Here is a 22985-nt window from a genome sequence, read left to right on the forward strand (position 1 = left end):
CCACTAGCTTTGTTTGTAGTGATGCTTCCTAAGGTCCTCTTGACTTCCCATTCCAGGATATCTGGCTGTAGGTTGGTGATCACACCATTGTGATTATCTGGTTCATGAAGATCTTTTTTGTACAGTTCTTCTGTGTATTCTTGCCACCTCTTCTTAATATCTTCTGCTTCTGTTAGGTCCATACCATTTCTGTCCTTTATTGTGCCCGTCTTTGCATGAAATGTTCCCTTGGTATCTCTAATTTTCTTGAGATCTCTAGTCTTTCCCATTCTAGTATTTTCTTCTATTTCTTTGCATTGATCACTGAGGAAGGCTTTCTTTTCTCTCCTTGCTATTCTTTGGAACTATGCATTCAAATGGGTATATCTTTTCTTTTCTCCTTTGCCTTTCACTTCTCTCCTTTTCATAGCTGTTTGTAATGCCTCCTCAGACAACCATATTGCTTTTTGCATTTCTTTTTCTTGGGGATGATCTTGATCACTGCCTCCTGTAGAGTGTCACAAACATCTGTCCATAGTTCTTCAGGTACTCCTGTCTATCAGATCTAATCCCTTGAATCTGTCACTTCCACTGTATAATTGTAAGAGATTTGATTTAGGTCATACCTGAATGGTCTAGTGGTTTTCCCTACTTTCTTCAATTTAAGTCTGAATTTGGTAATAAGGAGTTTATGATCTGAGTCACAATCAGCTCCCGGTCTCGTTTTTGCTGACTGTATAGAGCTTCTCCATCTCTGGCTGCAAAGAATATAATAAATATGATTTCTGTGTTGACCATCTGGTGATGTCCATTAACTGGGACTCAATTTTCAGTGTTGGTTTGAGAGTAGAGAGTTCTATTTTTCCTGCCTCTATTTCAAGACTGCTATTACTTAATGGCGTTAAAAATGTTGGGCTGGCTGGGTGGTTTGAGGTGATGGCCTCACATTTAAGGCCAAATTGCCAATGAGTAATCCATGAATGTCTTTTAACAGGGCGTTGCTGGGTACTTAAAAGCTCTCTTGCTTGATTGAAGACAAAGGTGGCATTATTGGAATCTACATATAGTGTCTGTTAAAACCACTTATAATGGGAGTCAGGAATTTGGCCCAGAGATGGGCTTTGCTCAGTTCATATATATGCTGTCAACATGAACAAGGTCCCAACTACTAAGAAGCAGTAGTACATAATCTTTTTGAGTTTGACTTCTTTTGATGTTGCATGTTTTGATAATTCAGTCTTTTTATTGCTGAGCAGTAAAGGAGTATGCTGAATATTCTGTGGTTTGGATGTACAAACAGTTTATAATTCGCCAGTTGAAGGACAACTGAGTCATTTCTAGTTTGGGGCAATTATGAATAAAGCTGCTATAACTTTCAAGTATAAGTATTTTGTGAACATAAGTTTTATTTCTTGGTTAGATAACTAAGAGTTTGATTGCTGGGTCATATGGTAAGTATATATTTAACTTTGTGAGAAACTGTTGAACTCTTGTAAAGTGTGTGTATAACATTTTGAGTCCCTTTTCTTTACAAGTTTTCTGCATTTGTGTTGATACTTGGTATTGCCAAATTTTTATTTTATTTTTTTACCTACACTCTGATAAGTTTTATAGGGATATCTCACTGCCAATTTAATTTGCATTTCTCTAATGATGTTGAGCATGTTTTCCTGTGCAAATAAGCATGGCAAAAAGCCACCTGTAACAGTTTCTTTTGAAGAGCAAAAGGTGTGTTTTGTTTTTTTTTTTTTGCTGAAGTTGATTTATCTTTTTTTGTTTTATGGTGAGTGCTTTTTGTGTTCTAAAACTCTGGCACTCATTCATTTTGATCTCTCATTAAATGCTATGGTTCCTTTAAATAATTAAACTATTATAGAGTAAATCCTAAGAGTTCTCATCACAAGGGAAAAATCATTTTTTCCCCATTCATTTAATTTTATATCTGTGTGAGATGATGGATATTACCAAAACTATTGTGGTAATCATTTCATGATGTATGTAAGTCAGATAATTATTTTGTACACCTTAAACTCATTAAGTGCTGTATGTCAATTACATCTCAATAAAACTGGAAGAAAAAAATAAAATAATTAAACTACTGGTATGGGGAACATTTTATCGCTACAGCCTCTGACTGATAATGGAATCACCTTCACACACCAGGAGTTGGCTACTTCAGCAGAGAAGAGTAATTCTCATCTGCTATAGCTGCACTTCTTTTTTCTATATGTGGACAACCACTTATTTCCAAGTCCTTCTTTAAAAAAAAAAATCACCTACTTTCCTTTGTATTTGCTACTGTTCAGTCGCTCAGTCCTGTCCATCTCTTTGCGACCCCATGGACTGCAGCATGCCAGGCTTCCCTGTCCTTCACTGTCTTCTGGAGTTTGCTCAAACTTACGTCCATTGAATCGATGATGCCATCCAACCATTTCATCCTTTGTAGTCCCCTTCTTATCCTGCCCTCAATCTTTCCCAGCATCAAGGTCTTTTCCAATGTGTTGGCTCTTCATATCAGGTGGCCAGAGTATCAGAGCCTCAGCATCAGTCTTTCTAATGAATATTCAGGGTTGATTTCCTTTAGGATTGACTGGTTTGATCTCCTTGCTGTCCAGGGGACTCTCAAGAGTCTTCTCCAGCACTCCAGTTCCTTTTGTGTTGGTGAAGGGTAAAAAAAGAATGTACTGTAAATCACTTTCTCTGAAACTACAGAATTATGCCATTATCTGTACCATTACTTGTGCTCCCAGATCTTTAAGAAGGAACTTGTAACAAAGTTTAATTTTTATTTTGTTTTGTTTTTCAGTGGTGGGATCAACAGATTGATTTTTATACTACTTTCTTGAACTATTTGGCACAAGTGGTGCCTGAAATTTATTTTGCTGAAATGGACCCAGATTTGGAAAAGCAGGAAGAGAGCATACAAAGGTCAATATTCACTCCACTGGAATGGTACTTATTTGGAGAAGATCCAGATATTTGCTTAGAGAAACTGAAGCACAGTGGAGCATTTCAGCTTTGTGGGAAGGTTTTCAAAAGTGGAGAGACAACATATTCTTGTAGGTAAGATTTAGAAATGTACAGGATTGGTTGCTAATTAGAGCTTGATATTCTGTGCCTATTTTATGATGTACCTTTCTTGGTGTATTGCTAGCTGTATTTCATTCTTCTTAATTAACTTCCTTTTATTATGTATTTGTAAGTTTGTTTTGGCTAATACAGCTTATTTTTGAATATACGACTTATACAGTTCTCTCACTTTTTTCTTGTTCTCTGAAAGTATAGAAGTGATTGATTTTTGCCTTATTTGTAATGTAGTCCATACACCCTTATCTGAAACTCTTGGTGCCACATGTATTTCAGAATTCTGAATACTTCCCCAGTAGAGTTAGGGCAGGATCCTATAATCAAACACAGCATTTTTGTAAGAAATCTATGACTGTTCACAGCAAGTGGTATAAATAAAATCTATAGTCCCTTGTCATTTCAGGTTGTTTTTTTGCCACCAAGTGACATTTGGTATCAAAGAACCTGTCAGAGCATTTGTAACTTAATTGGATAGAAGAGTTCAGTGGTAGGGAAACTGGAAATGGCTTTAGGCTTTTTGCCTTTTGCGAAAGGACTTAAGCAGCATGGTAACACAGAGAACTTTTTTATTCTGTACTCTTGCCTGCAACTTTTTAACTTTTAGATCTTAATCGCACTTTTGGGGTTGTTTTTATTTTTTCTTTTATTAGAAGTTGTTTAGGTTAGGAATGTGAATCTTCAGATTTTATAAATACAGAGAATTACTTTTTGTTTCACTGTAATTCTAGATTTGACTGATTTGTGTATAGTAGCTCAGCTGGTAAAGAATCCGCCTGCAATGTGGGACACCTGGGGTTAATCCCTGGGTTAGGAAGATCCCCTGGAAGATGGCATGGCAACCCATTCCAGTATTCTTGCCTAGAGAATCCCCATGGACAGGGGAGCCTAGCAGTCCATGGGGTCACAAAGAGTCAGACACAACTGGGTGACTAAGCACACACAACAGTTGTTTAGAACATACTGCTGCTGCTGCTGCTGCTGCTGCTGAGTCACTTCAGTCGTGTCCGACTCTGTGTGACCCCATAGACGGAAGCCAAGCCCACCAGGCTCCCCCGTCCCTGGGATTCTCCAGGCAAGAACACTGGAGTGGGTTGCCATTTCCTTCTCCAATGTGTGAAAGTGAAAAGTGAAAGTAAAGTCGCTCAGTCGTGTCCGACCCTTAGCGACCCCACGGACCGCAGCCTACCAGGCTCCTCCATCCATGGGATTTTCTAGGCAAGAGTACTGGAGTGGCTTGCCATTGCCTTCTCCTTAGAACATACTACATTTCTTTATTCTCTTCTTGTCTCAGGAAAAATTCAACTTTTGTATTTTGTATACCATTTTGCTATACAGCAGTTTCATTTATCTTGTTAAGTACTTTTAGCTGAAGCCTGGTCAGTTTCAACTAAAGCATAGTAGAAGACATTTGTTGTCACAACTAGGGGGATGGTACTAACATCTGGTGGATAGAGGCCGGGTTGCTGCTTAACCATCCTATGGTACACCGGACAGTCTCCTGTATCCCCAGCAAATAATTATTCAGTTAAAAATGTCAGTACTGCTGAGATTTGGAAATCCTGCTGTGAATAAGTTAGTAGATCATATATATTTTAGAAACTGTTATTAGTCAGTCTTTACTTATTAGCGTTTAAAAGTTCAGTTTTAACATTGCCCAATTCCATCGCTTCAGCTTTTCTAAATAAATATTCTAAAAATTAATTTTGCCCTTTGCACTTGTTTAGATTATTGTCAATGTTTCCCTGAAAGTATTAAATAAAGTGTTACATTTTAAAAGTTTTTATTAAGGAAGAGATTAAGAAAGATTGAATTTAATTTATTCAATAAATATTCATTGAATATTTATCATGTGCCAGGCACTGCTCTACATGCTTGGGACATATCATTATACAAAATAATTTAAAATCCTTTCCCTTATGTTGCTTACATTCTAAGGAATTTTGTCTTTAACCAAGCCTTATTTACCAGTGCCTATAAAATACATTTGTAATTGTAATAGGATAAGATGATGCAGAGAGTGAAGAAAAACTGATCATTTTTTCAGAAAAATAATTTTGGTGTATGTGCTACCAAATCACGTACCAGAAAGCTAATTTTGAAGTGTAATTTAATAGTTTGACACCAGGTGAAAGCTCAAAGTAATGAGGATAATTTTGGAAGTAAAACCAAACATCCAAACATATATATTCAAATATGGCCAGAAAGAGGCCAACATTATTTGGAATTCAATTTTTAAAGTATTTTCATAAACAGTTTGTGTATCATATAGGAAATTGATTCACATTATATCATCATTATACTTTGAGCATCAGTGGGAGTCATCTAAATTTTGGCACCTGATTTTTAATCTTTTTCAGGGACTGTGCAATTGATCCAACATGTGTACTCTGTATGGACTGCTTCCAGAATAGTGTTCATAAAAATCATCGTTACAAGGTATGGAAATAGATGCATGAAATCTCTTGATTGGCAGGAGACTGATGGCCAGCTAGTCCAAATTCCTGATGAGTACTTGAGTTCCTGCTGTAACACATCTGATAGTGAACCTTTAGCTCTGGTTAAACATATGTGATGGAGTATCTGCTACCTCAAGAGACAGCCCCTTACAATTTATTTTTTTTAAGTACATTACTTTTACACAAAAGATTGTGTAAAGCATATTAACAGCTTAAAGAATAACTATAAAGTGAACACCTTTCTAACCACGCCTTAGGTCAGGAAATGAGACATTGCCAGCTCTCAGGGGCCTCCTTCTGGATCACCATCCTTCTCTCCCACTTTATGCTATAACCTGTCTTCTGTGTTTTGTGATAACAGTTTCCTTCATTTTCCTTTTAGCTTATCACCCAAATCATATTGAATATTTCCATCTGTTTTTGAATTCTGTATAGATGGAGTCATTCTGTACCTTTCTCTTGTTGAGTAGTTTTCACTCAGCATTATATGTATGTATATATGTGTGTGTGTGTGTATTTATATATGTATATGTTTTATCCATTTACCTTATAGTGTTTGATAACCCACATTGTCTTTATTCATTGTACTGTATGTGGATATGTAGATTGTTTCCAATTTTGGACTATTACTGTGTTAAAACAATTTTTCTGTGAACATTCTTATTTGTGTATTTTGGTACACACGTACAGGAGTTTGTCCAGGGTGTATGTCTGGAATAGAATTGCTGAGTTCTAGAGTATATATAGTATATATAGTCATAGTGGATAATGTCAGACTGTTTTCCAAAGTGGTTATACCAATTTGTAAGTTCTTCAGCAGTATATGGGAGTTCCTATGGCTCCACATTCTTGCAAGATTTGGTATTGGCAACTTTTTAAATTTTAGCCAATCTGGTAAATATAGAATAGTATTACATTGTGGTCTTAGTGAGGTTGCCAAGCTTTGGGATTCTATGGGCCAGCACAATTTCAGAAGACTTTGGGTAAGACATAGGGTTTACAAATTTTTATTTGGCTAAGTAAGTTCAATTTTAACTTTAAAAGAGCACATGAATAGCAACCAAAAAATCCTTACCATCTCCTATATTTTTATGAAGAAAAAGAAAATTTAATTCCAAGGAAGTAGGATAATCTCAGACTAAAAAGCAGGTCTTTAAATTGCATACATGTAGCTCTGTGGACGGAGAAGGTAATGGCAAGCCACTCCAGTGCTATTCCCTAGAAAATCCCATGGATGGAGGAGCCTGTTAGGCTGCAGTCCATGGGGTCGCTAAGGGTCAGACATGACTGAGCGACTTCACTTTCATTTTTCACTTTCACATATTGGAGAAGGAAATGGCAACCCACTCCAGTGTTTTTGCCTGAAGAATCCCAGGGATGGGGGAGCCTGGTGGTCTGCCATCTATGGGGTCGCACAGAGTCGGACACGACTGAAGTGACTTAGCAGCTCTGTGGAAGACCTCATCATATTCCTTCCTTTTCTGATTTTTTCTGTTGACTGGTAAAACTTGTCTGTTAAATTTGGGAACCTCTTCGCTAAGCTATCTTTCAGTATTGAAAGCTTACAGTCTACATTGCCCCACAAAGCACTCCTTTGTGACGCATCCTTAAGTTTATCATCTTTAGGTTTTTGCAGAGCTCTTCTTATAAAAGGTGCATGTATGACTTACTCAGGAATCTTTGTGTTATTAGGAGGATGGACTATTGTGTAACTAATAAAAAATTATGTTTGTAAGTTTTTAAAAATACTACCCTTCAAAAGTGTGTGTAAAGAACAAGACTTTTGGTGGGGGAATAAGTGATAGAATCTCTCTGAAATGCCTGTTAGATGTGGTGAAATTTTTAAAGAAAACCAGGGGAATGACTAATAAATACAGTTCAGGTAACAATAACCTCCATGTCAAATGGATGATCACACAGGGAACTTGGCAACAGTATTAATATTTTCCTGGGTTAGATGCTGAATCAGTGGTGTTCATTTCATTATTCTACTTTGTAACTCACCTATATATTGTGTATATTCTTTTTAAATAAAACACAATAAAAAAAATGAAGCCATTACAAAAAAAGATTAGAAGAAATAAGAAGGGATATGTTTTGCTGCAGAGAAGGGAAAGAAAAGGATAACGATGGGGATGCAGACCCAAGATCTGGTACTGTGTGAAGAAAGCACCAAGAAAAACCTTTAGGCACAGAATAGTGCTGAACAACTTTTGCTGTCCCCAGCACTGTGGAGGGAGTGGGACTGTCGCACAGAGATGGTGTGGGGTCTCTGTCCAGACCTACTCATGTTGAAGATTGATTTCAAATCACGCTAATGGCTGCCTTATGGAGTACTCAGTGTTCCCCAAAATACATCTTTCATAGCAATCTTAAAGTTCACAGCAGAATTTAAAGTTCCTGTAGAGATCTATGCAATAATACTCATGGTGGAGTAGGAATAAATCCTGCACTGCTGCAAATTTTTTTCTGAAGTATGATTCAGAACTGTGAATTAGGAAATTCCCTGGTAGTCTACTGGTTAGGATTCAGCGCTTTCACTGCCATGCCCTGGGTTCATTCCCTGGTTGGAGACCTGAGTTCCTGCAAGCCATGAAGCGCACCCCACACCTCTCCCTGCCCCCACAAAAAAAAGAACTGCAGATTATTCCTAGAGAACGTGTTGGAAGTTCTGCTACTTGGAGCGTGTGATTACCTTTCAGGATAAATACTGGTATTGTTGTAAACTTGAAATCAGGCATTTAAAATACTGTGAAAACACCAATAGCTGATGCAGTAGTGAAAGGTGACTCTCCATCCCTTATTCACACTCTTCATGTGAAGAGGGAAGGCTTCTGCATTGAGAGTGTTACCACCACAGAAGATCATAGTCTTTCATTGCTACCTCACAACACACATAGGTAATTCATTTGGGGTAAATAGATTATCCAACTGTGTTTTATAACTTTCTGAGAACATCTGGAAAGTTAAAATTTACTGAATTTTCCTATTTGTCTTTGAGTTAAAAATTTAAAAGGATTGTGGATCAGACATGGCAGTTTGCTTGATAGTATCTGACTTTGCAGGCACAAAAATAGTTGAAAAAAAAAGAAAGAAAGTGAAGTTGCTCAGTCGTGTCTGACTCTTGGCGCCCCCATGGACTGTAGCTTACCAGGCCCCTCCATCCTTGGGATTTTCCAGGCAAGAATAATGGAGTGGATTGCCATTTCCTTCTCCAGGGGATCTTCCCGACCCAAAGATCGAACCCTGGCCTCCTGTACTGCAGGCAGACTCTTTACCGTCTGAGCCACCAGGGAAGCCCCCCCAAAATGTGTTCATGTGTTCATATAAATTTTAATATCAAAGAACCCCAATTTGAATTTTTGATCTAGCTCTTTTGTCTAAAATTGCTATCCCATACCAAAGACTTTTTGCTATGATCTTGCCGAATCTAAGATGAGAATTGAAAATAAAGTAGAAGCATAGAACCAAACACAAACTTTTTGAGAACAGAGATAAAAATTTGAGCTTGATCTACTGTGTGTAATGTACCCCTTCTTTGTGATATCCAATTTTTCAGTAGTTTATCCCTTAAAAACTACAGTAAAGGGACTTCCTGGTGGTACAGTAGTTAAGAATCTGGCTGCCAACACAGGTAATGTGGTTTTGATCCTTGGTCCAGGAAGATTCCACATGCTGTGATGCAACTAAGCCTACACACTGCAACTACTGAGCCCATGTGCTGGAACTACTGAAGCCCGTGGGCCTAGAGCCTGTGCTCTGCAGCAGCAGAAGCAACTGCAATGAGAAAGCCCATGCCACGCAACTGGAGAATAGTCCCCGCTTATTACAGCATAGAAAGCCTAAGTGCAGCAATAAAGACCCAACCTAACTAAAAATAAATTAATTAAAAAACTACAGTAAGATAAATAAGGTCTGAGAATCTAAGGTTTTTAACATAATGACTGTAGTTGATAACACTGTATTATTCTATAACTGAAATTTGTTTAGAGAGTAGCACATAAACATTCTTACATGCAAAAAGGTAAATATGAAAAACAGAATATACTGAAGCACATTCTTGAAAAAAATTTTTCAGTAAACTCTGCCTTTTTATCCTGAAAATAAACAAAAACACCCACTATTAAAGATTATTACTATTTTTTTTTTCTTTTTTGGCCACTCCATGCAGCATATGGGATCTTAGTTCTCTGACCAGGGATCAAACCTATACCCCCTGCACTAGAAGCTCACAGTCTTAACCACTGGACCACCATGGAAGTCCTTCAACAGACATTTGTTGAAATCAAATGTTAGAATCAAAAGGGCAGATCATAGGAAGTATTAGGATCATAGGCAGGGCTGATATCTAAGATTTAATTATAGAAATAACAATCAGGGTATATCTTAAGATCAGTTCTACATAATGAGAATTTATATATTGTCTTCAAAATGCAACAGCATTAACAAAATTATTTACTTAGGCAATGCAATAAAACTTACTTTTTCAAAATTCAAATAATACAGAAGAATACAGATAAAAATTATTGTTGTCTTTCTGTCCCATCATACTTTCTTTGTTAAACACGATTTAGTACACATCCCTACAGATCTTTATTTAAATATTTATAAACATATATATTTATATGTTTAGGAGGTATGTTTGTGTGTGTGTGTGTGTGTGTGTGTGTGTGTATAAATGGGATCCTACTATGAACTTTGTTTTGCAACTTTTTTTTGGCCATACTGCACAGCTTGCAAGATCTCAGTTCCCTGATCAAGGATTGAACCCAGGCCATGGCAGTGAAAGCCCAGAATCCTAACCGCTAGGCCAACAGGGAATTCCCTGCAACTTGTTATAATTTAATGTATCATGGAGATAGTTCTGTGTTGTTACATATAATAACTCTTGCCTTGCTTAATTGCTACATGTATTCCTTTGTGGGAGTATGTCATTATATACTTAACCTATCCCTCTTTTCTAGGTAGTTACATTATTTCCAGTTTTGCAGTAATCAACCAATAATGCAACATATACATAAACCTTTGTTATACACCAAAGTATATATTCAAGAGTGCTTTAGACTAGATTCTTCAGTTCAGTTCAGTTCAGTTCAGTCGCTCAGTCGTGTCCGACTCTCCGCAACCCCATGAATCACAGCACACCAGGCCTCCCTGTCCATCACCAACTCCTGGAGTACACTCAAACTCATGTCCACTAGATTCTTGAGAGGTATATTTTCTGGCTTGAAGGATGTGTGCATAAATTTTTATAGATTTTTCCAAATTTTTTTCTGAATTGCTATGTCAGTTTACAGTCCCATTAAAAGGCTATGAGAATGGTCTTTTTCTATACCTGTCCCCAAGTTTATTTAATCAGTCTTCTTACTTCTTGCCAATCTGTTAGTAGTCAAATTATCTCATTATTTTAATTTGCACTTCCATTACTAGTATTACAAACATCTTTTCGTTTTTCATTGTATGTTTAATTTCTTCTGTGTAATGCCTATTTCTGTCCTTTATTTTTCTGTTGCTTTTTTCTTACTGCTATGTTAAATACTTCACAAATATTATCTTAATATGCTTGTCTTTAATAATTTTTCATTTTTAAGTTAGATTTTTAAAGATATAATTGATATACAATAAAATCTACCTTTCTAAGTGTGCAGTTCCATGAGTTTTCATAGACACGTACAGTTTGGTAACCACCACAGTGTGAAAGTGTTAGTTGCTCAGTTGTGTCCAACTCTTTGTGACCCCATGGATTGTAGCCTGCCAGGCTCCTCTGTCCATGGAATTCTCCAGGAAAGAATACTGGAGTGGGTGACCATTCCCTTTTCTAGGGGATCTTCCCAATCCAAGGGATCGAAACCAGGTCTCCTGCATTGCAGGCAGATTCTTAACCATCTGAGCCACCAGGAAAGCCTACAATGCTGTTAAAGTACAGCACTCAGTATGTCAGCAAATTTGGAAAACTCAGCAGTGGCCACAGGACTTGAAAAGGTTGGTTTTCATCACAATCCCAAAGAAGGCCAATGCCAAAGAATGTTCAAACTACTGCACAATTGCACTCATTTCACATGCTAGCAAGGTAATGCTCAAAATCCTTCAATCTATGATTCAACAGCACATGAACCTATAATTTACAGATGTACAATCTGGATTTAGAAAAGGCAATGGAACCAGACAGAGATCAAATTGCCAACATCTGTTAGATCATAGAAAAAGCAAGGGAATTTCAGAAAAGCATCTGCTTTGTTGACTACGCTAAAACATTTGTCTGCGTGGATCACAACAAACTGGAAAATTCTTAAAGAGACAGGAACACCAGACTACCTTACCTGCCTCCTGAGAAACCTGTATACAGCTCAAGAAGCAACAGTTAGAACCGGACATGAAACAATTGATTGGTTCAGAATTGGAAAAGGAGTATGTCAAGGCTCTATATTGTCACCCTGCTTGTTTAATATATGTAGAGTATGTCATGCAAAATACCGGGCTGGATAAATCGCAAACTGGAATCAAGATTGCTGGGAGAAATATCAGTAACCTCAGATATGCAGATGATAGCACTCTAAACGGCAGAAAGTGAAAAGGAGCTAAAGAGCCTCTTGATGAGGGTGAAAGAGAAGAGTGAAAAAACTGGCTTAAAGCTTAGCATTCAGAAAGCTAAGAATCATGGCATCTGGTCCCATCACTTCATGGCAAATAGATGGGAAAAAAGTGGAAGCAGTGTCAGATTTTATTTTCTTGGGCTCCAAAGTCACTGTGGACTGTGACTGTAGCCATGAAATTAAAAGACACTTGACTCCTTGGAAGAAAGCTATGACAAACCGAGGCAGTGTATTAAAAAGCAGAGACATCACTTTGCTGACAAAGGTCCAGTCCGTATAGTGAAAGCTATATACTGGCTTTTCCAGTAGTCATGTACGGCTGTGAGAGTTGGACTGCAAAGAAGGCTGAGCGGCAAAGAATTGATGCTTTTGAACTGTGGTGCTGGAGAAGACTCTTGAGAGTCCCATGGACAGCATGAAGGTCAAACCAGCCAATCCTGAAAGAATCCAACCCTGAATATTTGTTGGAAGGAGTGATGCTGAAGCTCCAGTACTTTGGCCACTGATACAAAGATCCGACCCATTAGAAAAGACCCTGATGCTGGGAAAGACTGAGGGCAGGAGAAGAAGGGGGCATCAGAGGATGAGATGGTTGGAGGGCATCACTGATTCAATGGACATCAACTTGTGTAAATTCTGGGAGATAGTGAAGGACAGGGAAGCCTGGCCTGCTCATGCAGTCCATGGAGTCGCAAAGAGTTGGACATGACTTAGTGACTGAACAACAACAACAAACCACCACAATAATCAAGATATAAAACAGGTATATCATTTCCAAAAGTTCTCTAGTGCCCTTTTGCAGGCAGTCCTCTTGCTCACATACCCCTAGCTCCTGGCATTCACTGAACTGTTTTCTGTCCCTGTAGTTTTGGCTTTTCAGAATGTCGTATAAGTGAAATCATATACTATGTGGTGTTTCCTGCCTGTTTATTTTCACTTAATATAATCCCTTTGAGCGCCTCTCATATATCAGCAATTTGTTCCTTTTTATTGCCTAGTAGTATGCCATTGTATGGAAATGCCACAATGTAGTACCTGTTCGTCACTTGATGAATACTTGACTTATTTCCAGCTTTTAAATAAAGCTACCATGAACATTCAAATACAAGTCTATATATGGGCGTTTGTTTTCATTTCTCTTGGTAACCTCAGAATAATATTGCTGGATCATAAATTAAGTGTATAAAATCTATTTTCTGTCTTTTAAACTTGACTTATGCTGTCATTTGCCTTAATGACGTTTTAATTTATATGTAGTTATGTTTGCCAGAAATTTTTTTAATGCTTCTGTAGTTTATGCCTGGCTTCCATGGCATTCCCTATACTAAAGTTTATGCTTTTACTTTGATTTGAAACTACATTGTTAGTAATTATGAATGAGTTTAGCATTCCTCAGTATATAAAATTGATTTGTATATTCTAATTTATTTTGTTCCCTTTGATCTAGTAGCAACATTTGTAGTAATAATTTTTATAGTGCCTTTAGTTCCTTTTTACTCCCTTACTTAACTTTTTATTGTCTAGTTTGTCAGTTGTAATGGTATCTTTGCTTTCTTCCTATTACCTGCTTTGTAGTTGATAATCTAATGCTTTCTCTTTCCCTTCTCCCATTTTTTTCAGTTGTTGTCTTTCTGATTGTGAGGTTGTATAAAGTTTACATTCTACTATCCAGGTATCTTTCAACACCTTTGATTTGTCCTTTTTTAAAAAATTTATTTTTAATTGAAAGATAATTGCTTAACAGTATTGTGTTGATTTCTCCCGAACATCAACATGATTGATTTGTTCTTAGTTGTTTTCAGTCGCTAAGTCATGTCCAACTCTTTTTCAACCCCATGGACTGTAGCTTTCCAGGTTCCTCTGTCCATGGGATTTTCCAGGCAAGAATACTGGAGTGGGTTGCCATTCCCTTCTCCAGGGGTTCTTCCTAACCCAGGGATTGAACCCATGTCTCATGCATTGAAGGAGGATGCTTTACCACTTAGCCAATGGGGAAGCCCTTTGATTTGTTCTTAGCACTACAATTACATACATAAAATATTTACCAACTATCCTTTCTCTGAAGTTTCCCCAGTCACTGCTTGGTCAGCTGAGGCTCATTCTCTCAGGTTCATTAAATTACAGTTTGTGGATCAAATACAGTTCACCATCTATTTTTGTATATGGCCTGCAAGCTAAGTTTGGTTTTTATTCTTTTTTTTTTCCTTTTGGTCACACCACAAGCCATGTGGGATCTCAGTTCCCCGCCCAAGGATCGAATCCATGCCCTCTGCAGTGGAAGTGCAGAGGCTTAACCTATGGACTGGCAGGGAAGCCCCTAAGCTGATTTTTATACTGTGAGAAAGAATAAAGAGAATAATCAGTTCTCAGTTCAGTCGCTCAGTTGTGTCCGACTTTGCGACCCCATAGACTGCAGCACGCCAGGCTTCCCTGTCCGTCACCAACTCCTGGAGCTTGCTCAAGCTCATGTCCATCGAGTTGGTGATGCCATCCAACCATCTCATCCTCTGTCTTCCCCTTCTCCTCCTGCCTTTAACCTTTCCCAGCATCAGGGTCTTTTCTAATGAGTCAGGTCTTCACATCAGATGGCCAAAGGATTGGAGTTTCAGCTTTAGCATCAGTGCTTCCAATGAGTATTCGGGACTGATTTCCTTTAGGAATGACTCTTGATCAAACCTTTAGGTTTGATCTCTTAGCAGTCCAAGGGACTCACAATAATATTTCATGATAAATGAAAACTATGTGAAATTTAAAATTTTAGTGCCTATGAATTCTCATTGGGACATAGCTATGTTTATTCATTTATTTATTGTCTGTGGCTGCTGCTTCACTACAAAAGTAGAACTGAGTAATTCAAAAGAGATTCCATGGCCTGCAAAGCCTAAAATATTTACTCTCTGTTCCTTTATACAGAAAGTTTGCTGATCACTGCTCAGACAGATCCCTCTGGAAGGTCGTGTGTATACAGTGTTCCTTTAGTTCTGGCATGTTCAAAATTGTATTTTTATAGCTTAGCTGTAGATAATATCCTTGGTTTACTCTTTCTTTTCTTGAAAATGCTGCTCTACTGTTGTCTTGTTTCGTGTATTGTTATTGAGAAGTCTGATGCCAGTCTAATTTTCTTGTGATTATGTTATTAAGATCTTCTTTTTGCCCAAAACCTCAGGGCTTTTATCTTTAAAGTCTAATAGTTTTAGGAGGTTATGTTTTGGAGTTGATCATACTGAGTTTTTTCTCAGTCACTCATGGCCCTTTCACTGTGTAGATTAAGGCCTTTTGTTTTCAGGAAGTTTTCTTAGATTGTTATCCCTGTTCCATTGTTTCGATTTTTCTTTGGTGACTGCAGTTAAGCTCATCTACCTTTCTTAGGCCTATCTTCTATTTCAACCATTTTCCCTCTGACCCTGTTGTTTGTTTGCTTCATCTTACTTTCATTCTCTTATTTCCCTGACTTGTTTCAATGCTATTTACTTCTGATATATCATTTTCTTCTGTTTCTTCCCCTGAGTTCATTCCAGTCTCATTTATTTCTTTTTTGTCCATTTCTGTTTTTAATTTCTGTGTTTATGATTAAAGATGTCTTAATCTGATTAAGGGTTTTTAATGCTTATTCTAGGATGGGTAATTCAGTTTAGAGCATTGTATTTTCTTCCAGCTTCATAATTGAGTTTTGTCTCTTATTTACATTTTGGGGCTTTTTTTTTTTTTTGGCAACAGTTTCATATGGATATGGTGTACTTTTTTTCTATTTCATTTCATGAATAGTGTTCACAGATGCTCTCTTCTGTTAGTTTTACCCTCTTCTGTGTAATTTCTTTTATAGATGGTATTGGTGATGGTAGTGAAGTGAAGGGAGGGTTTGGCATGTCTTGTTTCTCTCTTGTTTCTATAGGATTCTTAAGCTTTCTTTTTTCCTTCTTTCATTTACTGTCATGTTCTATAAGGGGTTACCACCTTTTTAAATGTATTTGATTTTCCTTCAAAAATAATGCTTCTTGGAGGTGGGCACTTCTGGTCCTGCTCACTTTCAGTCTCTTTTCCCTGTGAACCACCAAGTCCCAATCTGTGTTCAGTATTTGTTCCTTAACATTGAGCTTTCTCTTCTGGGATGTGATTTTGTCTGTGCTTGATTTAAGTCCTTTATACCCCTCTGTTCTCTTTAATGGAGTCTCTTTAGCTTCCCTCTCCTATTGTCTGTATCCACATGCTTGAATGATAGGCAACAGAAACTCTGATAAAAGAAGTCATTTGAAGGTTGTGGTATTTATTTTTTTGACTCCCAGTAATCCTGCAGACATGAGTCGTGTGGCTTTATTTGTTCTCCTTGTTGGTTGTGTAATTTGGAGGGGGGAGATTTGGGGAAGATTCAAATTCAGGTCATTGTCATCCTTCTCTATCTAAGCTGCTATATTTTAGATAATTTTTTTTACAGGAACCCTCAAAGGAAAAAATGTTGTATTAAGTTTTGGTTGCTGTAGGATATTAATATAGATGGAAATATACATTTCTTAAGTACTTATGCCAGTATCATCATAATGATTTAAAAAGTCTAATCATAAAATCTACTCAAGCATTCTGGGTGTCATATAGATTTTTTTTTTTTTTTGCACATGACACAATATGTTTTAAAAACTATTTAAAAACTGAGTGTATTTCAAAAATGTATCAGTTTTGAAGGTCCATTTTTGTGGTGATTAATTACTTTGCCAACCAAGGTCCATCTAGTCAAGGCTATGGTTTTTCCCATGTTCATGTATGGATGTGAGAGTTGGACTGTGAAGAAAGCTGGTCGCCGAAGAATTGATGCTTTTGAACTGTGGTGTTGGAGAAGACTCTTGAGAGTCCCTTATACTGCAGGGAGATCCAACCAGTCCATTCTAAAGGAGATCAATCCTGGATGTTCATTGGAGGGACTGATGCTAAAGCTGAAACTGCAATACTTTGGCCACCTCATGCGACGAGTTGACTCACTGGAAAAGACTCTGATGCTGGGAAAGGTTGGGGGCGGGAGGAGAAGGGGACGACGGAAAATGAGATGGCTGGATGGCATCACCGACTCTGTGGACGTGAGTTTGAGTGAACTCCGGGAGTTGGTGATAGACAGGGAGGCCTGGCATGCTGTGATTCCTGGGGTCGCGGAGAGTCGGACATGACTGAGCGACTGAACTGAACTGAAGTATTGAGAATTTTTTTTGTTGTTATCAAAATATTTTTTGATATTTATCTATAACATTAAAGGCAGTTAAGGTTGAAATAGCAGGAAACATGTATTATTTGAGTTATCTTTATCATTCTTTGCTTTGTAAAATGTTTTGAAATTAAGACACACATTTTTCATTTGTCAGATGCATACTTCTACTGGAGGAGGATTTTGTGACTGTGGGGACACAGAAGCATGGAAAACTGGTCCTTTTTGTATAAGTCATGAACCTGGAAGAGCAGGTACCACAAAAGAGGTAAGAATATTACTATTTTTTAATTGCTATTTTAAGCTTGATGAAATTAAATAGAAATAAATGTTATTTGTATGGGTTAAACTGATCGAGAATCCTGATTTTATGTTCTAATGTTTAAATGTAAGGAGTTATATTTGATTCTAGAGGATTTAAATATTTGATAAATTGATAAAGGTTTGATTCCATATTTCTCTAAAGGATTGAATTTACACTGAAAAGATGAACTCAGAATACTTGTTTGTTAAGCAGTCAATTTGATAAGTAAGAATAAACAATATATTATCCTAAGAGTGAATGCAAGTAGTTATTATGAAATAGGAGGATATCTATTTCATTTGAATTAGAAAACAGTAGAACTGACACGTAAATTCCGTAATTGCTATTCTTAAAAAAAAAAATCAACGAACATATTATCCACTATACCTTCTAATCAAGAAAAAAACTGTGAGTAAGCCCAGATAGAGACAATTAAAAAGGAGAATGGGAAAATGACCATAGAACCACAGATATAGGAGGATTATAAAAGGCTATTTATATGACTCTGTGCAAAGACATTTGAAAATAGATTATTTTATCCAACAGTATAGTCATAATTTATTCAAAAACAGAAAAAACTTAAAACAATTAATAACCATTGAAGAAATTTAAAAAGTTGTCACAAGTACTTCCTAAAGAATGCCATGCTCAAATGGTTTCACAGAAGAATCCTTTTTAAAACATAAGGAATAAATAGTTTTTGTATTCTTTAAACTGTTCCTGATAACTCTAAAACATTGACTATCCCTAGGGGTCTATATTTTGACCTCTTAAGTACCATTTTCCACTAAAAGAAACCAGGGCTTGTTGTAAAACTACCTGATTCCAGATATGAGTTAGGGAACAGGTGAGGTAGGCTAGTGAGGATGGATTTGCATCAAAAGAACCTAAAACTCAGTTTTAGGATACTTTTGGATACTTCCCCCTAAGATGGGGAGTAAGGCATATTCTGCTTTGCCACAGTGAATATCCATTCACTGTGTAATGGATGAGTGTAATGGACATTCCAGCTGGGGCAGTTAGACAAGAAAAAGAAATAAAAAGCACCCAAATTGAAAAGGAAGAAGTAAAACTCTATTTACAGATGACGTGATTTTGTATATAGAAAATCCTAAGGAATCCATTAAAACATTGTTAGAATAAACAAGTTCAGCACAATTGCAGGATATGAGATAAAAAATTTCTTGTATTTTATACATAAGTAATGAACAATCCAAAGATAAAATTAACAAAAATGTACAAAATTTATTTAATTTGAAAATATTCATGCACCCTTATGTTCATGCAGCATTATTTACAGTAGCCAAGATATTGAATCAACCTAAGTGCTCATCAAGTTTACAAAACTAGCCTCCTTCTTTCTACCTCATGGGGTTCCAGTCTGTTTGTGGTTTTCCCAAGTCATATGGCCTCAGAACTCTGAATTTAGTCCTGAACTAACCTGATCTTCTTGGATTTCTTTGGATTTATAATTAGATTCAAAAAGAAATAGATCATTCAGGCTTGTTATGCCCGCAAATCTGAATACTCAGGAACAGATTCATGATCTGAATGTGAGAGCATACTTACAGCTAGCATATAACTAATCAGTTGCCCCCAAGAGTCCTTTGTTCTTCACATTTCTTTTGTCTCTGCTTTGGTGAATGTGAAATCCATACTCTGCCAGGTGTGTGGCATTTTGCCAGCCATAATAGGGGTTTACCCAGTGTAATTAGACCTGGCGAATACCAATCAGCCTATAGTCCAGCATTTGGCAATATCTCTAAAAGTATGTTTAAGGGAAATTTCTTTCTAGTTCTGTAGTACATTTCTGGGTTTATTATTAAGGTTTTTTTAAAAATCGATTTCGATTATCACCCTGTTCCCTTTAATGGACCTTTTTATTTTCTAAGCTATAAATGATTTATTTAAAAGTTTCTTCTCTACTTACCAGAACTCTTCTGAAGAACTTAGCTTCTGATATAGTATGGAAGTAATAAGTGTATTCTTCTAACTTTTCATTTCAGACTACTTTGATTCAGAATTGAAAGGAAATATTTCTAAAGCTAAAGAAGATAAGAAATAGGAACGTAGTGGATTGATGTTGCTCTTAGTACCTTTGGCACTCTTTTTCTCTTTCTAGCGAAAGCTTCTGAGTAAAATCTCCAGAGAAAAGGTGACATATTGAAGAGATGGTAGAAATGAAAATAATAAAGCATTGGGGAGTGAGGAAGAATAGGTGCAGAAGAGTAAATGTGTAGATTAATGTTTTGGTCACCACAGAATAAAATACAGTTCATTAGTATGGTGTATAGCAGGTAGGTTAAAAAATTGAATATTAAAGCCTTCTACTGAATTTCTGTTGGATTTTATGTGTGTATATGTGTGTGTCTTTTTAAAGAGCTACTGTATTTGTTTTCCTGCTTACTGCTTTGCTTAAACAACTTATTAAGTTGTGATTTTCATACTGTATTAAAAAACTCACCCATATACTTTAGTACTTTTTTTAGCATGTAGTTTATTTTTATGGCCAAATAATATTCCATTGTATGGATTATGCATCATTTTATTTATCCATTCATCAGTCTATGGAAATCTAGGTTGTTTCCACTTTTTGGCTATTGTGAGTAATGCTGCTATGAGTTGTGTGCAAGTTTTCTGTGTGGATATATGTTTTCATTTTTCTTGGGTAGATATCTCAGAGTGGAATTGGTGGATCATAAGGTCACTATACTTAACATTTTGAGCATCTCTCAGACTTTTCCAAAGTGTACCATCTTACGTTTCCATCAACAGTGTATAGGGTTCGGGTTTCTCTGCATCCTGGCCAACACTTGTTATCTGCCTTTTTGAGAATAGTCACCTTAGCAGGTATGAAAAGACATCTCACTATGGTTTTGACTTGCCTTTCACTAAGGTTTATGATGCAGAGCAATTAAATGCATTCTTTTTTTTTTTTTTAGCTAATTGGTTTGAACAAACCTATTAAGGAAGTGGTATTCTTTAAAGAAATGAACTTTTTTTTTTCCATGAAGGTCAAAAGACTTGGATGTTAGTAGTGCTTTTTATATCTGTTTAGAGGCTCTTTGACCTTGAATGGGATCTTTTTTAAAAAAATTTTTTTAAATATTTATTTATTTATATTTGGCTGTGCAGGGTCTTTGTCGCTACAAGCAGGTATTCTCTAGTTGTGGCAAGCAGGGACAACTCTCTAGTGCACAGGATTCTTATCGTGGTGACTTCTCTTGTTGCTGTGTGTGGGCTCTAGAGCACATGGGGTTCCATAGTTGTGGCACATGGGTTTAGTTGCCCCAAGGCGTATGGAATCTTCCCATACTAGGAATCAAACCCATGACCCTGCATTGGCAGGCAGATTCTTAACCACTGGACTACCCAGGAAGTCCTTAGATGGAATCTTTATCTTTTAAACACCATAAATTTTCTGTCTTAACAGAGTGGCTGTAAGGATCGGCTGGAATAAATTAAATAAGAAATGTTTTTGTAAACTGTAGGGAATAACCAAACGCTATAACTTGTTGTTCTCTGATATGATTAGTTTACTCAGGCAGAGAAGAACATTCATAAGGAAGAGCATCATAAGGGAGGCTCCCATGATTTTGCCTCCTTTCCTTTCTGTCATCTGTAGCACCAACCTGGCCACAAGGAATTCAGCTAAACAATGTTAACAGCAACCTCTTGGGCTGAAGTTAAATTCATTCCTGGAGCATGGTGTAAATGAACTCATTAATATTGTTCTTATAAATTATAAGAACATTATAATTATCATTCTTATCCACTTACTTGTATACAACATTGAGAATATGTTTTTCTATACTTTCTTGCAGAACTTACGCTGTCCGTTGAATGAAGAGGTAATTGCCCAAGCCAGGAAAATATTCCCTTCAGTGATAAAATACATTGTAGAAATGACTATATGGGAAGAAGAAAAAGAACTGCCTCCTGAACTCCAGAAAAGGTGGGGGATTTTTATAAAGGGGGAAGTTTTCACGATGGTTATTTATATTGCAGAATGAGTATTTGAAAAATGTCTTTTATCTACTGCTTTATCTTAACTATCATTATGAAAATTTTATATAGAGAATTTTTCCAAAGTGTCCATTTATATGAGATACTCTGCTAAGACATCATACAGAAGTTAAGGCAAAAGAAGGGCTTAATCAGGAGCTTCTGATTTTTAAGAAAAAACATTTTGGGGGTGTTGTTCTAAATGATTTACAAGGACTTAGCAGCCATTCATCCCAGCAAGGAAGTAAATTGTCCAGTTTGATCCTGGCCTGGACCAACTTCCAGGTTCCCTGAGAGGTTCGTGAACTAAAGTGGGGACTTCAGAACAGTGTGTTTCCCATTAGTCCAGATCTTTATCACTTTTCTTGATCAAAAATTTTGATGGTCAGAATAAGGAGATATCCCTTTGTCCTGTGCTTTGGGATCTAGGATTATTTCACGTGTAGGAATTTGAGAGGTTTTTTGTTTTTAGCTAAAGCCCAGCAATTTCCAACAACCATAGGTCTTTTAGTGACAGCAGTATTGGCTCTTAATTTACAAACGGCGAAAGAGAATTCCAGACCTGATATGAAATACAGTTTGGGTCTTGTGGGAATTTTTCTACCTGGTAATATTAGGAGTTTCACAAATCTAAATACAGTTTTTTGAGTTTACTGGGTTTATTTGTATTATTTTAGGAGAGAGACTTAAGAATTTCAATTTTTAAAGACATTCAGTTCAGTTCAGTTCAGTTCCGTCGCTCAGTCGTGTCCGACTCTTTGCGACCCCATGGACTGTAGCCTACCAGGCTTCTCCGTCCATGGGATTCTCCAGGCAAGAATACTGCAGTGGGTTACCGTTTCCTTCTCCAGGGGTATCATTTTGACTTTTACGGGACCATAAACTGCTTGGAAAAATAAAGGTCATCAGAAATAATGTCCAAAAAAGTTTTAATTTCAAGTACATTGATAGCATCAGTTAAATGCTTTAAGAAATTTTGTGTTGGCAAACATAATTCTGGCAGTCTGCCTGTTTAAAAAGGGTGGGTTGCTTGAATGTGGTCATGTATGTAGACAGCACTGTACTTCAGATTCACAGATCTGATTTCTAATTCTCATTGTTTATTGGCTTTGAGACGAAAGAGAAGTCTTTTTGAGTCTCTTATTTCCTAAGCTACAAGAGGCTTGAGAAAAGCTGCCTCTTAGAGTTATGAGGATCAATTGACTATTTAGTGGAAGATTATTATAAACTATTTAAAACTGGTATTAATTTCTGACATTTGTGTAGCTGTAGCCCACAACTCCCATGGATGGAGGAGCCTGGTAGGCTGCAGTCCGTGGGGTCGCTAAGGGTCGGACACGACTGAGTGACTTCCCTTTCACTTTTCACTTTCA

At 37.0% G+C, this 22985-nt stretch overlaps 1 protein-coding gene across 1 annotated transcript in view; it reads left to right on the forward strand.

Moving 5' to 3' along the window:
• UBR1 (ubiquitin protein ligase E3 component n-recognin 1) overlaps window positions 1-22985 on the forward strand; it is a 150255-nt gene that overhangs the window by 17420 nt on the left and 109850 nt on the right. Inside the window, exons 2-5 of the mRNA XM_055435348.2 lie at window positions 2786-3042; window positions 5424-5502; window positions 17461-17571; window positions 21432-21562. Coding sequence (XP_055291323.2) covers window positions 2786-3042; window positions 5424-5502; window positions 17461-17571; window positions 21432-21562 — 578 coding nt within the window. The remainder of the gene's footprint in view (window positions 1-2785; window positions 3043-5423; window positions 5503-17460; window positions 17572-21431; window positions 21563-22985) is intronic.

Source organism: Moschus berezovskii, chromosome 9, assembly GCF_049115385.1.
Source record: "Moschus berezovskii isolate FMDL1 chromosome 9, NW_MosBer_1.0, whole genome shotgun sequence".
In the NCBI taxonomy this organism is placed as follows: Eukaryota; Metazoa; Chordata; class Mammalia; order Artiodactyla; family Moschidae; genus Moschus; species Moschus berezovskii.